At 47.5% G+C, this 22,670-nt stretch overlaps 1 protein-coding gene across 1 annotated transcript in view; it reads left to right on the forward strand.

The window, feature by feature from the left end:
• The first annotated feature begins 19,841 nt into the window (after nucleotides 1-19,841).
• The window catches only part of LOC147120679 (uncharacterized), an 81,955-nt gene continuing 79,126 nt past the window's right edge, over nucleotides 19,842-22,670 (forward strand). The window contains exon 1 of the mRNA XM_085984242.1: nucleotides 19,842-19,913. Within this exon, the coding sequence (XP_085840368.1) occupies nucleotides 19,842-19,913 (72 nt within the window). The remainder of the gene's footprint in view (nucleotides 19,914-22,670) is intronic.

Here is a 22,670-nt window from a genome sequence, read left to right on the forward strand (position 1 = left end):
CTCAGCGACAGCCAACTAACCTCAGTGACAGTCTACTAACCTCAGTGACAGACTAATAACCTCAGTGACAGTCTACTGACCTCAGTGACAGTCAACCAACCTCGACAACAATCTACTAACCTCAGTGACAGTCGAACAAGCTCAGTGACATTCTATTGACCTCAGTGACTGTCTACTGACCTCAGTGACAGTCTACCGACCTCAGTGACAGTCTACCAATCTCAGTGACAGTCGACATACCTCAGTGACAGTCTACCAACCTCAGTGACAGTCTACAACCTCAGTGACTGTCGACTAACCTCAGTGACAGCCTACTAACCTCAGTGACAGTCTACCAACCTCAGTGACAGTCGACTAACCTCAGTGGCAGTCGACTAACCTCCGTGACAGTCTACTAACCTCAGTGACAGTCTACTAACCTCAGTGACAGTCGACAAACCTCAGTGACAGTCAACTAACCTCAGTGACAGTCTACAAACCTCAGTGACAGTCTACCAACCTCAGTGACAGTCGACTAACCTCAGTGACATTCTACTGACCTCAGTGACAGTCGACTAACCTCAGTGACAGTCTACTAACCTCAGTGACAGTCGACAAACCTCAGTGACAATCAACTAACCTCAGTGACAGTCTACTGACCTCAGTGACAGTCGACAAACCTCAGTGACAGTCTACAAACCTCAGTGACAGTCTACTAACCTCAGTGAGAGTCGACCAACCTCAGTGACAGTCTACCAACCTCAGTGACATTCTACTGACCTCAGTGACAGTCTATCAACCTCAGTGACAGTCGATCAATCTCAAAGACAGTCTACCAACCTCAGTGACAGTCTACTAACCTCAGTAACAGTTGACACACCTCAGTGACAGTGGCCAAATTTCAGTGACAGTCGACCAACCTCAGTGACAGTCGACCAACCTCAGTGACAGTCTACTGACCTCAGTGACAGTCTACCAACCTCAGTGACCGTCTACTAACCTCAGTGACAGTCTACTGACCTCAGTGACAGTCTACCGACCTCAGTGACAGTCTACCAATCTCAGTGACAGTCGACATACCTCAGTGACAGTCTACCAACCTCAGTGACAGTCTACAACCTCAGTGACTGTCGACTAACCTCAGTGATAGCCTACTAACCTCAGTGACAGTCTACCAACCTCAGCGACAGTCGACTAACCTCAGTGGCAGTCGACTAGCCTCAGTGACAGTCTACTAACCTCAGTGACAGTCTACTAACCTCAGTGACAGTCGACAAACCTCAGTGACAGTCAACTAAGCTCAGTGACAGCCTACAAACCTCAGTGACAGTCTACCAACCTCAGTGAGAGTCGACTAACCTCAGTGACATTCTACTGACCTCAGTGACAGTGGACTAACCTCAGTGACAGTCTACTAACCTCAGTGACAGTCGACAAACCTCAGTGACAGTCAACTAACCTCAGTGACAGTCTACTGACCTCAGTGACAGTCGACAAACCTCAGTGACAGTCTACAAACCTCAGTGACAGTAGACTAACCTCAGTGACAGTCTACTGACCTCAGTGACAGTCGACAAATTTCAGTGACAGTCGACAATCCTCAGTGGCAGTCTACTAACCTCAGTGACAGTTGACCAACATCAGTGACAGTCTACTAACCTCAGTGACTGTCGACTAACCTCAGTGACAGCCTACTAACCTCAGTGACAGTCTACCAACCTCAGTGACAGTCGACTAACCTCAGTGGCAGTCGACTAACCTCCGTGACAGTCTACTAACCTCAGTGACAGTCTACTAACCTCAGTGACAGTCGACAAACCTCAGTGACAGTCAACTAACCTCAGTGACAGTCTACAAACCTCAGTGACAGTCTACCAACCTCAGTGACAGTCGACTAACCTCAGTGACATTCTACTGACCTCAGTGACAGTCGACTAACCTCAGTGACAGTCTACTAACCTCAGTGACAGTCGACAAACCTCAGTGACAATCAACTAACCTCAGTGACAGTCTACTGACCTCAGTGACAGTCGACAAACCTCAGTGACAGTCTACAAACCTCAGTGACAGTCTACTAACCTCAGTGAGAGTCGACCAACCTCAGTGACAGTCTACCAACCTCAGTGACATTCTACTGACCTCAGTGACAGTCTACCAACCTCAGTGACAGTCGATCAACCTCAAAGACAGTCTACCAACCTCAGTGACAGTCTACTAACCTCAGTAACAGTTGACAAACCTCAGTGACAGTGGCCAAATTTCAGTGACAGTCGACCAACCTCAGTGACAGTCGACCAACCTCAGTGACAGTCTACTGACCTCAGTGACAGTGTACCAACCTCAGTGACCGTCTACTAACCTCAGTGACAGTCTACTGACCTCATGACAGTCGACAAACCTCAGTGACAGTCGACAAACCTCAGTGACAGTCGACTAACCTCAGTGACAGTCGACAAAACTCAGTGACTGTCGACCAACCTCAGTGACAATTGACAAACCTCAGTGACAGTCAATCAACGTCAGTGACAGTCGACAAAACTCAGTGACAGTCGACCAACCTCAGTGACAATTGACAAACCTCAGTGACAGTCAACCAACGTCAGTGACAGTTGACAAACCTCAGTGAAAGTCTACCAACTTCAGTGACAGTTGACAAATCTCAGTGACAGTCAACAAACCTCAGTTACAGTCTACCAACCTCAGTGACAGTCAACCAACCTCTGCGAAGGTCAACTAACCTCAGTGACAGTCTACTAACCTCAGTGACAGTCTAGTAAACTCAGTGACAGTCTACTAATCTCAGTGACAGTCTACTGACCTCAGTGACAGTCTACTGACCCCACTGACAGTAGACCAACCTCAGTGACAGTCTACCAAACACAGTGACAGTCTATTGACCTTAGTGACAGTCTATTGACCTCAGTGACAGTCTATTGACCTCAGTGACAGTCTACCAACCTCAGTAACAGTCTACCAACCTCAATGACAGTCGACAAACATCAGTGACATTCTACCGACCTCAGCGACAGTCTACTGACCTCAGTGACTGTTGACTAATCTCATTGACAGTCTACCAACCTCAGTGACAGTCAACCAACCTCAGCGACAGCCAACTAACCTCAGTGACAGTCTACTAACCTCAGTGACAGTCTACTAACCTCAGTGACAGTCTACTAACCTCAGTGACAGTCTACTGACCTCAGTGACAGTCAACCAACCTCGACATCAATCTACTAACCTCAGTGACAGTCTACCGACCTCAGTGACAGTCTACCAACCTCGGTGACAGTCGACAAACCTCAGTGACAGTCTACCAACCTCAGTGGCAGTCTGCAACCTCAGTGACAGTCGACGAACCTCAGTGACAGTCTACTAACCTCAGTGACAGTCTACCAACCTCAGTGACAGTCGACTAACCTCAGTGGCATTCGACTAACCTCAGTGACAGTCTACTAACCTCAGTGACAGTCTACTAACCTCAGTGGCAGTCAACTAACCTCAGTGACAGTCTACAAACCTCAGTGACAGCCTACCAACCTCAGTGACAGTCGACTAACCTCAGTGACAGTCGACAAACCTCTGTGACAGTCGACTAACCTCAGTGACAGTCTACTGATCTCAGTGACAGTCGACAAACCTCAGTGACAGTCGACAATCCTCAGTGACAGTCTACTAACCTCAGTGACAGTCTACCAACCTCAGTGACAGTCGACTAACCTCAGTGGCATTCGACTAACCTCAGTGACAGTCTACTAACCTCAGTGACAGTCTACTAACCTCAGTGGCAGTCAACTAACCTCAGTGACAGTCTACAAACCTCAGTGACAGCCTACCAACCTCAGTGACAGTCGACTAACCTCAGTGACAGTCGACAAACCTCTGTGACAGTCTACTAACCTCAGTGACGATTGACTAACCTCAGTGACAGTCTACTGACCTCAGTGAGAGTCGACAAACCTCAGTGACAGTCTACAAACCTCAGTGACAGTCGACTAACCTCAGTGACAGTCTACTGATCTCAGTGACAGTCGACAAACCTCAGTGACAGTCGACAATCCTCAGTGACAGTCTACTAACCTCAGTGACAGTTGACCAACCTCAGTGGCAGTCTACTAACATCAGTGACATTCTATTGACCTCAGTGACAGTCTACCCACCTCAGTGACAGTCGATCAAACTCAATGACAGTCTACCAACCTCAGTGACAGTCTACTAACCTCAGTAACAGTTGACAAACCTCAGTGACAGTGGCCAAATTTTAGTGACAGTCGACCAACCTCAGTGACAGTCGACCAACCTCAGTGACTGTCTACTGACCTCAGTGACAGTCTACCAAACTCAGTGACAGTCTACTAACCTCAGTGACAGTCTACTGACCTCATGACAGTCGAGAAACCTCAGTGGCAGTCGACAAACCTCAGTGACAGTCAACCAACCTCAGTGTCAATCAACCAACCTCAATGACAGTCTACTGACCTCAGTGACAGTCTACCAACCTCAGTGACAGTCTGCTAACCTCAGTGACAGTCTACTGACCTCATGACAGTCGACACACCTCAGTGACAGTCTACCAAACTCAGTGACAGTCTATTAACCTCAGTGACAGTCTACTGACCTCAGTGACAGTCGACAAACCTCAGCGACAGTCTACCAACCTCAGTGACAGTCTACTAACCTCAGTGACAGTCTACCAACCTCAGTGACAGTCTACTGACCTCAGTGACAGTCGACAAACCTCAGTGACAGTCTACCAACCTCAGTGACAGTCAACCAACCTCAGTGACAGTCAACCACCCTCAGTGACAGTCTACTAACCTCAGTGACATTCTACTGACCTCAGTGACAGTCGACCAACCTCGGTAACAGTCTACTAACCTCAGTGACAGTCGAACAAGCTCAGTGACAGTCAACTAACTCAGTGACAGTCTACTAACCTCAGTGACAGTCTACCAACCTCAGCAACAGTCGACCAACCTCGACAACAGTCTACTATCTTCAGCAGGACTCTAACAGCCTTGGAGACTGTCTCAACTTCAGCACCAGCAACAGGTTCACATTAAGTAAGTAAAACACAAATAATAATAAATAGATATGTTTAGTTGTATAACTAATTTTGATAGAGAACAAATACTTGTGTTGTGTTACAGGAGGTCAGTGGAACTGTTGTAACACAGGAGGGGGACCTCAGAAGAAAAATAGTTGAGAACCTCTGCTTTAGTTGATGGTTGATGCTTTGGCTCTTTCATCCATTAAACTGGTGATTTCTCAAGGCTCTGTCCCCTCTCTTACTCTGTTCCTTCTTCATATCAATGACCTTCGACATTTGTCATCCAGCTCTATCCATTCCTTTGCTGATGATTAATTTCTACAGTCATCAAACCGCCTCAACTTGCATGGACTCAGTGTTGATAGCCTCCAATCCTCTGGTAGTACAATGCTGAATCACCTCTCGGTCTTCTCTAAATCCTTCGACGGTGCCAAATTAATGCTTTCAATATCTTGAAAATACAACAAAACTGTTACATAGAAACATAGAAACATAGAAGATAGGAGCAGGAGTAGGCCATTGGGCCCCTCAAGCCGAATGAGATCATGGCTGATCATCCAAATTCAGTACCCTGTCCCAGCCTTCTCCCCATACCCCTTGATCCCTTTAGCCTTAAGAAATATATATAACTCCTTCTTGAATATATTTAATGAATTGGCCTCCACTGCCTTCTGTGGTAGAGAATTCCACAGGTTCACCACTCTCTGGGTGAAGAAATTCCTCCTCATCTCTGCCCTAAATGGCTTACCCCTTATCCTTAGACTGTGACCCCTGGTTCTGGACTCCCCCACCATCGGGGACATCCTTCCTGCATCTAGTCTGTCTAGTCCTGTTAGAATTTTATAAGTTTCAATGAGATCCCCTCTCATTCTTCTAAACTCCAGCGAGTATAAGCCCAATCAACCCAATCTCTCCTCATACTTCATTCCTACCATCCCAGGTATCAGTCTGGTGAATCTTTGCTGCACTCCCTCCATGGCAAGAACATCCTTCCTCAGATTACAAGATTATGTAGCTCCACTCTTAGGGGGCAAAATTCCCCTCATTTGCGCCTCCGGTGGGAGGTGCTAACGGGGCACAATTGGCCTTCCCCCCCACCGAGGCGAAAACACGCCTCCTGTGAAATTCCGTGGGAGGTTAGCGGCGGCGCTACCTTGTATCGCCCCGAACTTCTGTGCCCGGAGATCGTGACTTCATCTCTGGGTGCAGCGTCCCGGTAGCGCCTCGGGAGAAAAAATTCCCCCTCACACCCCGTGGCAGCGCCGGACGATGTTACCGGCTGCTGCAGGTGTCGTGAACAGTGAGGCTGGCCGCTCACAGGGCACCATTTTAAAGGCGCGGTGGGCGGCCGACATGATAAAAATCGCAGATTTTGTTTTAAAATTTTTGCCATCTGCTGATCGCGTGGCACTCCCGTTCCCTGGTGCTCCAGCAGATGCCAAAAAAAAATGCGGAGCTTACAGCGGGGAGCCCTTCCCTTTAATTGAGGCAATAGCCCCTGCAACGCGGCAGCGCCTCGTGTGGCCACATGTGGCGCTGCTGAGCACATCGCCCCGGATCGGGACATTCCCCGCCTCTTCCCCGCCAAGAGGCATGTGGAGTGCATGATTTAATGCTCCACTTCCCTCTTGGAGCAAAAAATGGGAATTTCTCAAATGTTTGAAAAGGTTAGCGCCTGGCGCTAACTTTTCAAATGTTTTTGACTTAGCGCCCCAAATGGCTCTCTAGGGGAATGTCTCTCCCTTAGTTTTTATTTATATATCGACATTTTTGACCTCACTATTTGCTCTGACCTCAAATTGAATTTTCACTTCTCTTTCATTGCTAAAACTGTCAAGAAGCTCAGTTTCCTCTTTCATGCCAAACATTTTGTTTCCCCTCAAGAGATCTCAACTTTCTTTAAAGGCCAGGTCTAAGCAAGACTTGAATACAGCGCTCCTATTTAGGATTGGTCTTCTGGCACCTCTCTCTCACTTCTGGACGGGCTCGACAAAAAAACTTGTTGTCTGAATGCAAAGTCTCTTCCATTTCTAGCCTGCAACTTTTCTCTCGATTGTTACATTTTCATTTTTTTACACCCTTCCTACTCTAGACTTTGCAGCTCATATCTGAGACCACTCTCATAATTGAATCTCAGCTACCCACAACTTTGAAAGAATCTTTACTAGCCTTGAATATATAGGCAGGCTTTTGGTACTGTGCCTAGGAGAACGAACAGAAAAACTTGTTAATTGTTTTTAGCTACTAAAATTATACTATGGGGATGAAATTGCTCGACACCAGCAGCACAAAATGGGCTCATAGCCACTTAGCAGCCTGTTTTACAAAACGTCGATTTTGTTTTCCATTGTCTTAAATGTAGAAGAAAATCACACACGTTATCAAAACTGACTGCCAATTCACAATTTTCCCGTTTTGCAAGATGGGCGCTGTAATGTATATACCTTTAAGGGGGGAACGATGTTTTACAGCTCATGTATACTGCAGTACCGGCAGTGACCACACCTGTATATAGCACTGAGTAGTAATATGTACAGATCAGTTGCAGTGTGAGCCACGTTGAGTAAACACCTATTGTACCATTCTCCGCAGTCTGTGTCTTATTATACACGGACGCAACATTGGCGACGAGGCAGGTTCGAACCTACCTGCAACTCTGCATCACCTTCCCTGGGATTCGTTCCTGGAGATCAGTGGATTGGCGGTCAAGGCCAGAGACTCGGGCGTCGACCACGGGCAACAGCCCAGTCATCCAGCAGAGACTCGAGAATTGCGGGGGAGGCTGTCGAGAGCCAGGCTTGGCTTTCCAGTCAAGGTGGTCCAGCGAAACGGGCTGGCAACAGGTAGTGCGCAGACCCTTCCCCGACAGCGGCGGGCTAGAGCCCGACCGAGCGGCACAGCAAAGGGCCGAGCAGCGTCGACGGGGGAGAGAGAGAGAGGGCAGAGCACACAGGGCGCAGCCGGTGTTCAGGGGCCGAGCAGCATTGGAGAGAGGGAGAGAGAGACGCGCAGAAACCCGCGAGGCGCCGCCATTGCCATGAGAACAACCGGGAGCGGCGTTGGCAGCAGCGGGGGAGGGGCGTTGGCAGCAGCGGGGGAGGAAGGAAAGCGCGGGAGATGCCATTTTAAGCTATTGGGAGACGCCATTTTAAACCACACCCAAAATGCCGAAGACTGGCAGTATCACCGCATTTGTCAATGAAGTCGAAGATTGGACTACATATGTCGAACGAATAGAGGTGTACTGCAAGGCAAATGAGGTGTCAGATGACAAGAAAGCGTCGGTATTGTTAAATTTAATGAGTGCAAAGATGTATGGTTTGTTACGAAATCTAGTAACCCCAACGAAGCCAATGGAAAAGAGTTTTGAAGACATAGTAACGATACTACAGAAACATTTAAACCCCATACCGCTGCTGATAGCAGAAAGATTCAAGTTTCACAAACGGAACCAGCATAAGGATGAAAGCAATGCTGATTATTTAACAGAACTGCGCAAACTATCGAAACACTGCCAGTTTGGAGCGGGACTGGCAGATGCCTTAAGGGACAAGTTTGTGTGTGGGCTTCAAAGTGAAGGAACCCAGAAACGGCTTTTATCTGAAAAGGACCTTACGCTGGAAAAGGCTTTCAGCATTGTGGTATCATATGAAGCAGCAGCACGGGACGCTGCAGAGATACAACAGAGACCGCAAGAATATGGCACAAACGAAATGTCATATGGAACAGAGAAGTGCTATCGCTGTGGCAGAACAACACACGACCAGAATGATTGCTGGTTCAAAGACAAAGTGTGCAGACAGTGTGGAAAAGTAGGACACATAGCACGAGTCTGCAGGTCGGGAAAGAAAACCAGCAATAAGAAACCTACCAAAGGAAAGTACAAGAAGGTACATAAGATGACGGAGAATAGTTCAGACGAACAAAAGAGTGATAACGACTCCGAAAGCAGGGAACTGAGTTGTCTGAAACTACATAATGTGATTACAATGGAGGATCACCGAACAATTTGGGCCACTCTCACGTTAGCAGGAGTCCAGGTAAAGATGGAATTGGACACAGGATCAGCCCTAACAGTCATAAACCAATGGGACTATGAGCGGCTATTCTCACACATACACTTGAGAGACACAAAAATTATTTTGAAGACATACACGGGGCAAAAAGTCTACCCCAAAGGAAAAATAAGGGTGACCGTTATATATAACGGTAAGGAAACACCAAAACTAGACCTGTATGTATTGCAAGATGGAGGACCACCATTACTGGGACATGAATGGATCCGGAAAATACAACTGGATTGGCATTACATACAGGCACTGATTGTGGCTGACAAAAAGGATGATGACGTCACACCTGGGCGACTGTCAAAGATCCTAAATGACGCGAAAGTAGTGTTCCAGCAAGGACTCGGAACACTAAAAGGCATGACAGCGACGATTAAACTTGAAGAAAACGCAAGCCCCAAATTTTTTACGGCCAGACCGGTACCTTATGCAATCCGCCCAGCCGTCGAAGCAGAGCTGGAGACTCTGGAACGGTCAGGGGTACTGTCCAAGGTAGACTGGAGCGAGTGGGCTACACCCATCGTCCCTGTGATGAAAAAGTCGTTGAGCAGCACGCTTGGGGAACCAAGGAAGGTTCGTATCTGTGGGGACTTTAAGGTAACAGTGAACCCGGTCCTTCACACCATAGAATATCCACTTCCGCGGATTGAAGATATTTTCACCTCGCTATCTGGAGGGAAACGCTTCACTAAGGTTGATCTGGCCCAGGCGTATCTGCAAATGGAGGTAGAAGAAGCATCAAAAAAATACCTCGCAGTCAACACCCATAAAGGTCTCTACCAATACAACCGGCTGGTATTCGGGGTAGCATCAGCTCCGGCTATTTGGCAGAGGGCAATGGAACAAGTCCTGCAAGGGATCCCAGGGACCCAGTGTTATTTGGACGACATCCTGGTCACGGGCGAAAATGACAGTGATCACCTTGCCAACCTGGAGCAGGTGCTCACTAGATTGCAGGAATATGGGCTCCGAGCTAACCGCCCCAAATGTGAGTTTTTTAGAAAACAGATCTCGTATCGTGGCCACGTTATCGATAAAGAGGGGTTACATAAGTCCCCAGAGAAGATTGAGGCAGTAGTCAAGGCTCCAGCACCGGAAAATGTCTCACAACTGAGGTCGTTCCTCGGGCTGGTAAACTACTACCATAAGTTCTTGTCAAATTTGTCTACAATACTACACCCACTGAACACCCTACTGCAAACTGGGGTGCCATGGAAGTGGAGTGATGAATGTAGACAAGCTTTCCAGAAGAGCAAAACACTAATCACATCGAAAGATGTATTGGCCCATTACAACCCAGCATTACCAATTCGGTTGGCATGTGATGCGTCACCCTACGGCATTGGAGCGGTGCTGTCGCACAAATTCTCGGACGGCTCAGAGAGGCCAATAGCCTTTGCGTCACGATCACTAACCTCAGCCGAGCATATCTACACCCAGATTGACAGGGAGGCCCTCAGCCTAGTGTGGGGAGTGAAAAAGTTCAATCACTATCTGCACGGGCAGAAATTCACCTTGCTGACTGATCACCAGCCTCTTGTCTCCATTTTTAATCCGAAGAAGGGCGTTCCGGTGATGACTGCGCAACGACTACAAAGATGGTCACTTTTTCTAGGGACGCACCACTATGAGATTGAATATAAGGGCACGAAACAGCATGGAAATGCTGATGGGCTATCATGCCTGCCACTGCCTACTGCGGAGGAAGCACCAGCAGTGGATCCTGTCGAAATATTCCATTCGACTATCGTTGAATACCTACCGGTAACTAACACTTGTATCGAAAAGGAAACCTGAAATGACCCGACACTGTCTCGGGTATATGATTTGACGGTGAAGGTGTAGTGTATGTACCCGTCTACCTTTAAGAGAACTATTGTATGTAACTGTTCACCTTTAAGAGAACTATTTTAGGTGTGGCACTACTTTGTTTGGCTTCTGTATACTGTAATACCGACGGTGACCACACCAGTATATAAGTGTTGTGTCAGGATTTATTGGGCAGATTCGCCCTGACCTTCGAATAATAAAGTCCTGTTTTAAGTTACTCTTGGAGTCTGTGTATTAATTAACTAAACAACCCACAGACTTTACAGTGGCGACGAGTCCGATCGTACCCTGCGGCAACAATACTTCCGAAGCAGTTAACGAGCATCGAGAAGAGGCAACCGCCCTCGTCGTTCTGCTGGGAGAAAACTCGAGGCTGCAGAACTAGAAAGGAGGAAGAATTTAGAGACAAAGACTTCCATCAGCAACAGGCACTGACTGTCCCTTCTGCCACGGTGAGGAGTGAGCCGATCAGCATGAGAAGCAAGGCGGCCACGGTGACTGTGAGTAAGGGAAAGTAAAAAGAATAACCGGAGGATAAGGGCGGTGCACTCGGCCACGGTCGAGGGGGAAAGGAGCCGGACAGAAGTCGGGTCCAGAGGCGCTGAGACTGGGGCAGCGTGGAGCAAGGAAGCCGTGGTACAGACAGGCTGGGGGACGCAACGGCGTCGTGAGACAGCTAGACCGCGACCGTCGAAAAAGGCCGGGCAGCGACCGAAGCCACGAAGCGCTGCGACCGGGAACGTAGGCGCGGGAAGAGATAAACTCAGCCGCAGCCGGGGAGGGAAGCACCGGACTGCGAGAGGGCTGGGAGGCGCGATTGGGAGCCGAGCGAGCGGGAGAGGCAGAGCCGACCAAGGGAGACTGAGCGAGAGCCAGTCCAGCGGCTGAAACTGTTCTCCGTCAACGGGGTGTACCCAGCGCCGGTTGCCCTGCCGAGAAAAGGGAAAGCACTGAAGCTGACGCGCAGGCTGTGAACCTGAAAGCCAGCGGCTGTCGCCCGTGGGGAAAGTGTACCCCTCCCGCCAGGGAAGAAACGCGGGAAGCCGCCATTAGGCGGGGAAGAAGACAGAAGCGGGAAACCGCCATTGAAGTGGGCGGGGAGAGAAGATAAGCGCGGGAAACCGCCATTTTCGCGGGAACCGCCATCTTGAAAAAAAAAAGAGAAAATTTAAAGAAATAATTCGTGGTGTTTATCAGGAAGAGAGGAAGATGCCTAAGCGTGGTAACATCAACGATTTTAATTCCGAGGTAGAAGACTGGGCCACGTATGTGGAACGCATTGAGATCTATTGTGAGGCCAATAAAATAGAAGAAGATGACAAAGCTATAACCTTGCTAAACTCGATGGGCGCGAAGACATACGGGCTCTTGAAGCATCTACTATCACCAGCTAAACCGGCGGATCAGACTTTCGATGATATTGTGGCTGTTCTGAAGGATCACTTGAACCCCACACCGTCGATGTTGGCGGAACGATTCAAATTCTATGCGAGAACGCAACGGAAAGACGAAAGCAACACAGAATACTTGGTTGAACTGCGTAGACTAGCGAAATACTGCCAGTTTGGAGGGAATCTGACAGAGGCATTGCGAGACAAGTTCGTGTGCGGATTGGCAAAGGAAGGAACGCAAAAGCGACTACTCGAAGAGAACGACCTTACACTTGACAGGGCTGTCCTTATTGCAGCATCGCACGAAGCCGCAGTGAAGGGAACTGCGGAAATGCAGCTAAAGACAGCGGCACTCAGTGTGGATCAAATTACCTCGACAACAACAAAATGCTATCGTTGTGGGAAGACAACACACGACCAGAACCAATGCTGATTTAAGAACCAGGAATGTAGGAAATGTGGCAAACTGGGTCACATAGCTAAGGTATGCCGGTCAGGGAAGAAGACCAACAACCAAAGGAAGCCATCACAGGAAAAGTACAACAAGGTACACAAGGTGGCTGAGAAGAGTTCAGACGAACAGAATTCGGACTCAGACCCAAACGGCCAGGAGCTGGGTAGTCTGTGAATTCACAATGTGAGTAAGGAAGCTGACCTACAAACTATCTGGGTCATGCTAAAAATAGCTGGAGTCCAAGTGAAAATGGAGTTGGACACTGGATCAGCTCTATCAGTCATAAATTGAAGGGATTACCACCAGCTATTCTCACATATACCCTTAAGGGATACCAAGTTCGTATTGCAGACATACACGGGGCATAAAGTATACCCCATGGGAAAGATAAGAGTCAAGGTGAGAGATAGGGGTAAAGAACACCCAAGAATGAACTTATACGTACTACCTGAGGGAGGACCACCACTTCTAGGATGGGAGTGGATCAAGAAAATAGACATGGAATGGCACTATCTAAAAGCCATAACGAGTGAGGACTCGGTGCAGACAATCAGCTCAGATTCTGAAACGGATGACGATAAGACCAACCTGATACGCTTATCAATTACTTCATAAAAGGTGATGAGTCGAAGAAGAGATGATGAGTCGAAAGAAGAGATGAATAAGGCTTTTATTAGCTAAGAAGAGACCATGCTTCTTCGTGAGTGACTGAACAAGTCTGAACGAAACCCACACAGTGGTGGGTGGAGTCAGCTGAGGCATGCCTCCATACACAGCGCCACCCAGAGGTGGCAATATACAATACAGTGGTTTACCACATTCACCCCTTGTTTAATGTGAAGTCCGGCGGGGTGAAGGGTACTACAAGTTAAGTCTATCAGGAGGCCTTGTCTGACGTCCTGATCGTCGTGGTGGCGGCGGTGGTGTTGCAGCATCCGACGTCGGGTCTGGTGTCTGGGTGGTTGGCGAAGATTCCTGGGGCTTTGGCATGCCGTCTGCAGGGGTTGGGTTGGGAGGGGTGGTGGGGGATAACAGTGGTAAGGGGGATAACGGTGGTAAGGGGGATAACGGTGGTAATTCAGGGGTACCCGAGGGTGCGAGATCTCGTATGGAGACCGTGTCCTCCCGCCCGTCTGGGTATGTCAAAATTTTCGGTTTGTGATCCTCCTCTGTAACCTGTGAGATTGCGAGGAAGGATTCAAAGCAGCTCAGCCAGTGTTCAAACTTGGCTGATGCACCCACATCTTGAGGGTCGAGGTCCAGGCGTGGTGGTCTGAGGGCTCTCAGCAATGTCTGCTGTATCCGTTGCTGTTGTTGCTCCTCAGGTGTCGCCATTTAACTTTTAGCTAATAAAATTGATACGCTTATCAATTACTTCATAAAAGGTGATGAGTCGAAGAAGAGATGATGAGTCGAAAGAAGAGATGAATAAGGCTTTTATTAGCTAAGAAGAGACCATGCTTCTTCGTGAGTGACTGAACAAGTCTGAACGAAACCCACACAGTGGTGGGTGGAGTCAGCTGAGGCATGCCTCCATACACAGCGCCACCCAGAGGTGGCAATATACAATACAGTGGTTTACCACACAACCCAAATGTGAAAGACAAGGCTAAAATGGACTTGCCGACTAAGGTTGGAAAAACGAAGGCATGCAGAAAGGCTTATGCTCCAGAGAAGAACAAAGTTTCAGAACAGATCTCCACCGAACAACGACAACATAGTTTGACAGAGAATTCTGAGTCTGTTCAGTTTAAGGTCATATCCATGACGGAAGAACACTGAGCTCGGACTCAACTTTATTTCAAATCACGACAACAATTAGAACAATTGAGTTACCGTCTCGTACAAGAGATGAAAACAATGAAAAAGTTCTATGACACCGAATGGGAGAATCTGGAAAGACAACAGAAGCAGCTAGCTCAAGCAGAGAGCGACCATAGAGCCATCGTGACCAATCACCGATCACATCTCCCTTATGATGTTCAGGAGTTAGAATATTTGCAGAAAGAAGCCAATAAAGAGGAATCTTCAGGAAGCCAGGATTTTATTCCAGTTCTTCTCTACGACTCCTTACAAGCAGAGTTTGAGAAGTTGAAGGAACAGTATGAACAGGCCCAGGCTACAATCCTGGAGGGGGCTAACTCGGCAACCTCCGAAAAGCTAGTTTCAGTGGAAGTATATGAGCAACTAAAGGTTGAACATGAACAAGAAGTCCAAAGGCTGCAGGAAATTCTTGATGAGCTCAAGGCCAAGACAGACTCATCGGTAGAAGTTCCATCCATAGATGAGAAATTAGAGGTGAAAGACATGGCAGAACATGAAAGTCAAGATGTCCAAGAACTCATAAAAATATTGAAGGAAACCCAAGACAAATATGAGGCGGCAATGACCGAGGTTCAACAACTTGAAGAACAGATTCAACTGGGAATTCTTTCAGTGAAAGAAAAGGCAACTGTAAGAAACACAGAGACTGTAAGAATGGCCCCTGAACATGAGCTAGAGAGCATCAAGGCGCAACTTCTCCGAGCGCTTAAAGCCAAAGTACAAGAGGAAAAAAAGGTGAAAGCATTGGAGGAAAAGGTGGATGAAATGGAGAAGACTCTGATCCACAGGGTCCCCGTGGAAGAGTTAACGGTCAGCCAACTCCTTCATATGCTGAGAGACAAGACTCTGCAATGGGAACCATTTGAACACGAGCTTCAATCCTCAAAGGGAAGGGGTTCGGAGCTCTCAAAAGTTTGGGGAATAGTTGAGGTTGCAACACAGATTTTACGGGGCTGCCGAAAGTACGCTGAATCACGTCAATGTGTACTACAGAATGTTGAAACAGCTGCTCCAGTAGAAGGATTGAATAGCCCGATCAATCAATCCCCGATGGAAGGGGAAGTATTGGAATCACAAATGAGGTCATTAGTGAAGGATTGGCAGGAAACCCAGGAAGAGCGGGATGAATATGAATGCATGAAGAAGTCTCTTCAGGAAAGATGTCTAGGGAGGGAACAACAGTCGGCTAACGTCCAGTTGGGTAAGGAAGAAGTAGCAGGCCCTCTCGCTAGACTAGCTCAGAACGACACCGAATATTACCATGAGCTGTTGAGTGACACGGAATATTACGATGACTTGGTCTGCCCAGCTTGTGATGAAAACTCCCAAAGTGCAGAAATCAGGTTGAAGCACTTAAAGTCTAAGGAGCATAGGGAGATGGTGGCGCTACAGCTGGCAGCGGATAAGGGAGCCCCGCGAGTCTCCAAGAAGCAGAAAAGAAAAAGACGAAGCAGAAGACGATAACCATCTAAATCATTATCACTTCTATCAGATCATGCACGTGGGCCCTACGAAGGGGGCCAAATCAGTTGGAAAGTAGGAAAAATTACCAAGGCAGTCCAGCTGTTTGTAAAAGTCAGCACTGCTGGTTCAGCAGGACGGAAGTTCAAGCTGTTAAGCCAAGGGAAAGACTATGGGAGGAGTCACGCTAGAAATGTGAACCGGCTACACCACAGAGATGTTGTTCGGACCGAGTCAAGACCAGAGACTGAATCTGTGAACTGTTCCCGCAGAGACTGAATCTGTGAACTGTTTCCCACAGAGACTATATCTGTGAATTGTTTTACATGAAGTTGATTATATGTTATGTTAATGGGGAATAAGTATGTTGTAAGCTAAAAAGGGAGGATTGTAGTGTATGTACCCGTCTACCTTTAAGAGAACTATTGTATGTAACCGTTCACCTTTAAGAGAACTATTTTAGGTGTGGCACTACTTTGTTTGGCTTCTGTATACTGTAATACCAACGGTGACCACACCAGTATATAAGTGTTGTGTCAGGATTTATTGGGCAGATTCGCCCTGACCTTCGAATAGTAAAGTCCTGTTTTAAGTTACTCTTGGAGTCTGTGTATTAATTAACTAAACAACCCACAGACTTTACAGAAGGGATGGCCAGCACATGGCGACTCACTGTTGCCAGCATTCTCGACAAGGAGAGAACAGCTGTCAGTGTGCCGGGGGACCTTGATGTGTGGAACCCGAGTGGTAATTCCACCCAAGTTAAGGGGTAGAGTGCTCAATGATCTTCATGAGGGTCATCTGGGAGGGGTAAAAATGAAAAGCCTAGCCAGGGCTTATGTGTGGTGGCCAGGAATCGATAAACAAATCGAGGACCTGACCAAGAGCTGCTCAGGATGCCAGAAAGTCCAAAATGCACCACCACAGGCCCCTCTACACCCATGGGAGTGGCCCTCATCTCCATGGCAACGGGTGCATATTGATTTTGCTGGTCCATTCATGGACTCAATGTTTTTAATAGCCGTGGATGCGCACTCGAAATGGCCTGAGGTCATCAAAATGTCCTCCACCACCACGGAGAAAACTATTGCAGTCCTACGGACCATTTTTGCCAGGAATGGCTTGCCAGAACAGATTTGCTCCGACAACGGACCACAGTTTGTGTCCGAAGAGTTCCGGAGGTTCTTGAAAAAGAATGGGGTAAGGCATTACATATCCGACCCGTATCATCCAGCCACAAATGGATTGGCTGAGAGGTTCGTACAAACCTTTAAGAAGGCAATAAAGGCTATGTACAATGACAACATTCCGCTGCAGCACAAGGTGGACAATTTCCTGTTCGCCTACCGGAATGCGACACATGCAGTCACCAACCAGGCCCCAGCCATGATGTTCTTTAACCGGAGGTTAAGATCTCGCCTGGATTTGCTCAGACCAAACGTACGAAGAGATGTTGAGAGTAAGCAATTCCAGCACATCCATGAGAAGCCAACAAGGAGCTTCAATGTAGGGCAACCAGTCTTGGCCCACGACTACCGAACAGAAAAATGGCAGCCAGCAACGATATGCACACGGCAGGGCCCACTAATGTACACAGTGGACGTTGGGGAGAGCATCGTGAGACGCCATGCTGACCAGATCCTAGAGTCACAGGAACAAGTCAACCCCATGCCTTGCCCATACGTACCTGGTGATGAACCCGATGTACAGGTCGCATCTACCCCAGAAACAGTAGCATCGGAAGCTGATGAACCAACCGACGACAGGGGGCCAGAATCGCCTCCGCACCAAAAGCAAGACACTCAGGAAAGGCGCTATCCAGAAAGGATCTGGAAGCCTCCTCAAAGACTGAATATATAAATAGACTATTTTCAGCTAATGTTGCATGTTAAAAGTGTTAATTGTAATTAGTTTGATATTAAATTGTTAAATGAGTGTTATGGTACTGTTAATCTAAAAGGGGAGGAATTGTAATGTATATACCTTTAAGGGGGGAACTATGTTTTACAGCTCATGTATACTGCAGTACCGGCAGTGACCACACCTGTATATAGCACTGAGTAGTAATCTGTACAGATCAGTTGCAGTGTGAGCCACGTTGAGTAAACACCTGTTGTACTGTTCTCCGCAGTCTGTGTCTTATTATACACGGACGCAACAGGCACAGACCAATTTCACCCCTATTGCTCACATTCCAGCTTTGGGTGAATGACAGACCATTGCAATATCAGACCTCACTTTAACTTTAAATTATTACAATAATATGAACTTATACAGTGCCTTTAACATAGAAAATGCACCAAATTGCTTCACAGAAGCGTAATCAGACAGAAATTGATGCCAAAGAAGGAAATATTAGGTGACCAAATAATTGGTCAAAGAAGTGAGTTTCAAAGAGAGTCTTAGAAAAGGGAGCAGGAGGTGGAGAGGCTTTAGAGAAGGAATTCTAGAGCATGGGGCCTGGAGGACTGAAGGCATTGCCATTCATGCTAGGGTGAGGGGAGCGGGATGCACGAGGTCAGAGTCAGAGGAACAGCGAGATTGGGGAGCTGGGGGTTGTAGAGCTGGAGGAGGTTTCAGAGATAGGGAAGGGACAGACCATGGAGCGATTTAAACACAAGGGGCAGGATTTCATTGGGCCGTGGAGGCAGGGTTGGAGGCGTGTGGGGGGTTAAAATCCCGAAATCGGGGGGCACGAACCCATCCTGCCCCCAACCCGCCTCTAAGCCAGTTTCAAAGGAGGCGGGTACCCGACCCGCACTGTGACCCGCCTCCCCGAGGCGGGAAGGGGATTAGTGCCAATTAACTGCCTGTCAACAGGTAGTTAACAGGCAGTTTTTAGCCTAATCCTTATTTTCATTCTTGAAGTGTGGGATTCCCGACGGCTCCAAACCACGCCAAGTTAGCGAGGCGGGCCGTCGGGCTGAAGGGCTTGGAAGGGTCGAGATGTCCGGTGTTCAGGTGAGTGATGGATGCATGAGTGCAGAGGTAAGTGTGTTTGGTGTGTTTAAAGTGTTTAAAGAAGTTTTACTTACCTTTACAGCCTTCCGTCCTTCAGGTCTCGGGAGTCCCTCATCTCACCGGCACAGAAAGCAGAATGGCCGCGATCTGTCAAAAATTGTAGCATTCAACTTTCTGTTCCGGAGAGATCTCTAAATCATCCTGAGAGGAAGGAATTAACTTAGAGTACAGATTGTCAGTGTTTGACAGCTTCAAACAGCTGTGAAACACAGATATTTCATCTGTCAAAAGGTCTTGACAGATGAAAATCAATCTGTGACGTCACCTGTTGCTGGGTGGCCCTTAATTGGCCTGCTGAGCCCGCTGGGCAGGCTCAACAAGGTCAATCAAGTCAAAATCGCGTGGGTTGGCTACAACTCGATGGAGGCGGGACTACAACCCCAAAAGTTGTAGTCCCGCCTCCTACCCGCCTCCTCAATGAAAATCCAGCCCAAGGATGAGAATTTTAAATTTGATGTGTTGGAGGACCAGATGTTGGCCAGTGAGGACTGAGATAGTAGGTGAGTGGAGCAGTGCAGTAGTGAGTGAGAAGCAATGCCATTACTGGAGGTGCTCTGGCTGCAATTGGATAGGTAAGAGTGGAACCAAGTGAGGGTGTTCCAACTGAGCTGAACAAGGGAGGAGATGCATTGAAAGAGGAATGGTGTGGTTAATTGTGTCAAAGACTGTACAGAGGTCAAGAAGGCCTAATGCCACAATACAGTAACAGAAAATGTCATTCGTGACTTTGGTTACAGCCTATGTGATTCAAATAGGAAGTTGCGGGTATGATGGGCATGAGCATAGGAGGCTACAACATGTTCAAGGACTTTGGAGAAGAAAATGAGATTGGAGATGTGGTAGGAATTTGCAATGACAGTGGTGTTGAGGGTAATTTATTTTGAAGGGGTTAATGATTATGATTTTGAAAGGGTGGGGAATAGTAACTGAAGAGCAGCAGCCATTTCAAGTGTTAAGTAAATTTATTTAAAAACAACAAGAACTTGTATCGATATAGTGCCTTTAACATAGTAAAACGTCCCAAAGCGCTTCACAGGAGTATTATAAAACAAAAAATTTGACATTGAGCCACATAAGGAGAAATGAGGGCAAATGACCAAAAGCATGGTCAAAGAGGTCAGTTTTAAGGAGCGTCTTAAAGGAGGAAAGAGAGGTAGAGAGGCGAAGAGGTTTAGGCAGGGAATTCCAGAGCTTAGGGCCCAGGCAATAGAAGGCACGGCCACCAATGGTTGAGTGATTATAATCAGGGATGTTCAAGAGAGCAGAATTAGAGGAGCGCAGATATCTCGGGGGTTTGTGGGGCTGAAGGAGATTACAGAGATAGGGAGGGGCGAGGCGACAGAGGGATTTGGAAACAAGGATGAGAATTTTGAAATCGAGGCGTTGCTTAACCGGGAGCCAATGTAGGTCAGCGAGCACAGGGGTGATGGGCGAACGGGACTTGGTGCGAGTTAGGACACGGGCAGCCGAGTTTTGGATGACCTCATGTTTACGTAGAGTTGAACGTGGGAGGCCAGCCAGGAGTGCATTGGAATAGTCAAGTCTAGAGGTAAGAAAGGCATGAATGAGGGTTTCAGCAGCGGATGAGCTGAGGCAAGGGCGGAGACGGGCAATGTTACGGAGGTAGAAATAGGCGGTCTTAGTTATGCCACAGGTACGTTGTCGGAAGCTCATTTCAGGGTCAACTATTACACCAAGATTGCGAACTCAGTCCTCGTGGAGTCCCCGCTGGGACACGACCTACACCACGGTGCTCCTACAGTCAGCCATCTTACCTGCTATCTTACCTGCTGTAATTAGCCTGTTCCTGTAAATAAACAACTTATTTATAGTTCGTCAAAGTCAAACTCTCTTATTTAGTGGCGATCTACACGAACCGCTACACTGTATAGTTTATTAAAGTCATTTTCTGTTATTTAAAGTTGTGTTACTCACAGGTGTTGGACTAGATACTCTTATTAAGAATGGTAGCATAGTGCTAATGTTACTGATACTAGTAATCCAGAGGCCTGGACTAATAATCTGGAGACAAGGGGCTGGATTTTCCAGCCCTGAGGAGGCGGGTTTGGAGGCGGGACTGCTGGGAAAATGGGAAAAATTGGGAGCGGGTCCCAACACCACCCCAACCCGTCTCCGAACCATCTTCCCGGGAGGCAGTTCCCGAGTCGCGCAGGGACCCGTCTCCTCAAGGCGGGAAGGGGATTAGAGCCAATTAACTACCTGTTAACAGGTAGTTAGCCAGTTTTGAGGCTTTTCCCCATTTTCAGCCTGCAATTGCGGGCTTCCCGATGGCTACAAACCTCGCCAGGGTCAGCGAGGCGAGCAGTGGGTCTGCGGGGGTGAGAGGGGTCAGAATGTCAGCTGTAGAGGTGAGTGATGGGTGTAAGTATGGACAGGTAAATATGAGAGGTGAGTGTAAAGTGTTGGAAAAAGTTTCGTACTTTTGTTTCTTTCTGCAGGCTTCAACCTTTGAAGATCCGGAGGTGCCTCATCTCAACGGCAGAGATGACAGAATGGCTGCTGCATTTTCAGATGCAGCAGCCATCTGCTTTCTGCTGAGGAGAGAGGTCTTGGTGAGCCTTCTCAAAGCTGTCAAATGATGACAATTCATCTGTCAAAAATTTTCGACAGATGAAGCGTCATACACTGACATCATCTGTCACCGGCTTTCCCTTAATTGGTCGGTTAACAAGGCCAATCAACGGAAAATAGCGTTCTAAATCTCACCACGGCAGCTGGAGAATTTAATTTCAGTTAGATGAATCTGGAATAAAAAGTTAGTATCAGTAATGAAAACCATTTAAATACTGAATTGTCGTAAAAACCTAACTGGTTCACTAATGTCCTTTAGGGAAGGAAATCTGCAGTCCTTACCTGGTCTGGCCTATATATGACCCACAGCAATGTGATTGACTCTTAGCTGCTCTCTGAAATGGCCAAGCAAACCATTCAGTTGTCAATAAGGCAGCTCTCAAGGGGAATTAGGGATGGGCACTAAGTGTTGGGTTTCCTAGCGGTGCCCACATCCCATGAATGAATATAAAAAAAAATAAAAAATGTTTTTTCTTTGTGATAAACCCAATTTCAGCTGTATTAATCAAATTGCACCAGGTTAAATATACAGGAAACTCTCTGGTATCCGGCATCGACGGGACCGGGATGGTGCCAGTTGATTAAAAATTCCGGATGACGGAGAGGGTTATCTACCAAGGCAATTTTAACAAACAAAAAATTAAAAATCAAGAAATGTGCAGTATACAGTAATTGGGTACTTCCGGCAGCGCGGGAGAGTCAGACTCCTGTTATTGAGGTGTTCGGACTTCCGACAGCGCCAAGAAGCCGAGTAGTGGCAGTTTGGAGAACTACCGCCACTGACTAACTCGGCCACTGCAGGAGACTCGGACTCGGCAACATTTCCGGTTATTGAGGTGTTGTTTTCGGAGTATAAATTTTGCCGGTTAATAGAGAATTCCGGATATTTAGGTGCCGTTTAAACGAGAATTTCCTGTATCAAGGAACTTATTTTTAAGGCAAGAAAAAACAATAACGTTCTTAAATGCTGCTCGATTGCGAAGATTTTACATTTGCGATCATGC

Source organism: Somniosus microcephalus, chromosome 4 (genome assembly GCF_052327205.1).
Source record: "Somniosus microcephalus isolate GS21.2 chromosome 4, FLI_Smic_1.0, whole genome shotgun sequence".
In the NCBI taxonomy this organism is placed as follows: Eukaryota; Metazoa; Chordata; class Chondrichthyes; order Squaliformes; family Somniosidae; genus Somniosus; species Somniosus microcephalus.